This window comes from Sinocyclocheilus rhinocerous, unplaced genomic scaffold (assembly GCF_001515625.1).
Source record: "Sinocyclocheilus rhinocerous isolate Xijiao unplaced genomic scaffold, SAMN03320098_v1.1 scaffold512, whole genome shotgun sequence".
NCBI classification, from domain to species: domain Eukaryota; kingdom Metazoa; phylum Chordata; class Actinopteri; order Cypriniformes; family Cyprinidae; genus Sinocyclocheilus; species Sinocyclocheilus rhinocerous.
Genome location: NW_015638979.1, coordinates 84,257 through 85,675, shown reverse-complemented (window position 1 = coordinate 85,675; position 1,419 = coordinate 84,257). Strand labels below are relative to the sequence as shown.

Sequence of the window (1,419 nt, the reverse complement as noted above, 5' to 3'; positions counted from 1 at the left end):
ATAATTATATTTATATAGAGAGGCTGAAGTTACCTTGGCAGAAGACCACGATGTCGTTTATATAGCAAACACGGACTTTTACCATGGTAACTTCGGCCTAAAATATGTTAACAAGGCAGGTACGGATAGCTGACCACATTAATCCTCAAATATTAGAGGATTTTATCTTTTAAAAACAACACTAATATAACTATATCTATATATATATATACTACGTATACATTATTTTATAAATAATGTAAATAAATTATTTTATTTTCTACTAATTACCAAAAATCACAGTTCTGTCTCTCCAACTCAATGTATTTCAATTGCCCGCTATGAACTTCCTGGAACTATTTGAGGTCTACGTGAATCACGTGACGATCGAGCGTTTTGGACTTCCGTTGACGCAACTCTCTCTTTCCATGGCTCTGGGCAAAACCTTTCGCCTACAATTTCGTAACACCGGAACTCGTGCTTCAGCCAATCAGAGTGCACAATACAAGCATGTGGCTGATGACAATACTGAAACATGGAGGCTGTAAATCGTGTGTGACTTTTGAGAGCGAGAAATGTGGCCGGTTGTATTTGTAAGACATTGTGTTTGCTATGGTATAAATGAGGAAGCTGTAAAATTGGTTTCCATGCTAAAATCAACTTCGGTTTTCTGTCACTGGAGTGTCCTATGGAGGGTTTAGTAAGTGAATTACCTCTACTTCTAGTCATTTTTTAAAATCAGAGTATAGTTTACGCAAGGTGTAGCAGCACAGTTTACGTCTGTTTCATCTTGAAGTTTCGTGCATTTTGCATTATTAGACAAGGAAGTGCGCTGCATTAACAGGGATGTCATGCTTTAAACATCGAGGAAATTTCCGGAAGACAAGCAGCGTGAAATTTTGCATTAACTTTTTTCCCCTCCTTGACCGAAATTCGCACAGTTATTGTGTGATTAATAATTGAAATCGACTGAATTGGACGAAAAGATCGATGCATGTCGGGCAGGGTCACTGGGGACACCGACTTAATTTGAGTTGCAGCTGTATAGGGATCAGATTCGCTCGAGTCATTTGGGTTTTCCAGTGAAAATGCTGCTGTCTCTGGTCGTGCACACGTACTCGTTGCGGTACTGGCTTCCAGCAGCGGTGATGCTGGGCACCGCTCCTGCTTATCTGCTGTCCTGGAGCGCCTGGCGGCTGCTGTCCACTGTGCTACCGTCCAGACTCTATCACACTGTGGATGACTGTGTGTATTCAGTGTATCAGAGTATGGTCCTGTTCTTCTTTGAGAACTACACGGGAGTGGAGGTTAGTATGACTTTTTTGACTTTAGTGCATTTACCTTTTTTCAGCTTTGTTCTTCACTAACCACGTGTAACCTCTGAATGTTTTATCCAACTAAAAACAACATAAGTGAAATATGGCCCCCTATATATATATA

General features: G+C 40.4%; 1 protein-coding gene across 2 annotated transcripts in view; it reads left to right on the top strand.

The window, feature by feature from the left end:
- Nucleotides 1-513: 513 nt before the first annotated feature.
- Nucleotides 514-1,419, top strand: part of agpat5 (1-acylglycerol-3-phosphate O-acyltransferase 5 (lysophosphatidic acid acyltransferase, epsilon)) — a 53,389-nt gene continuing 52,483 nt past the window's right edge. For both annotated transcript variants that reach the window (XM_016566257.1, XM_016566256.1), the window contains exon 1: nt 514-1,286. In XM_016566257.1, coding sequence (XP_016421743.1) covers nt 1,068-1,286 — 219 coding nt within the window. In that variant the 5' untranslated portion in view covers nt 514-1,067. The remainder of the gene's footprint in view (nt 1,287-1,419) is intronic.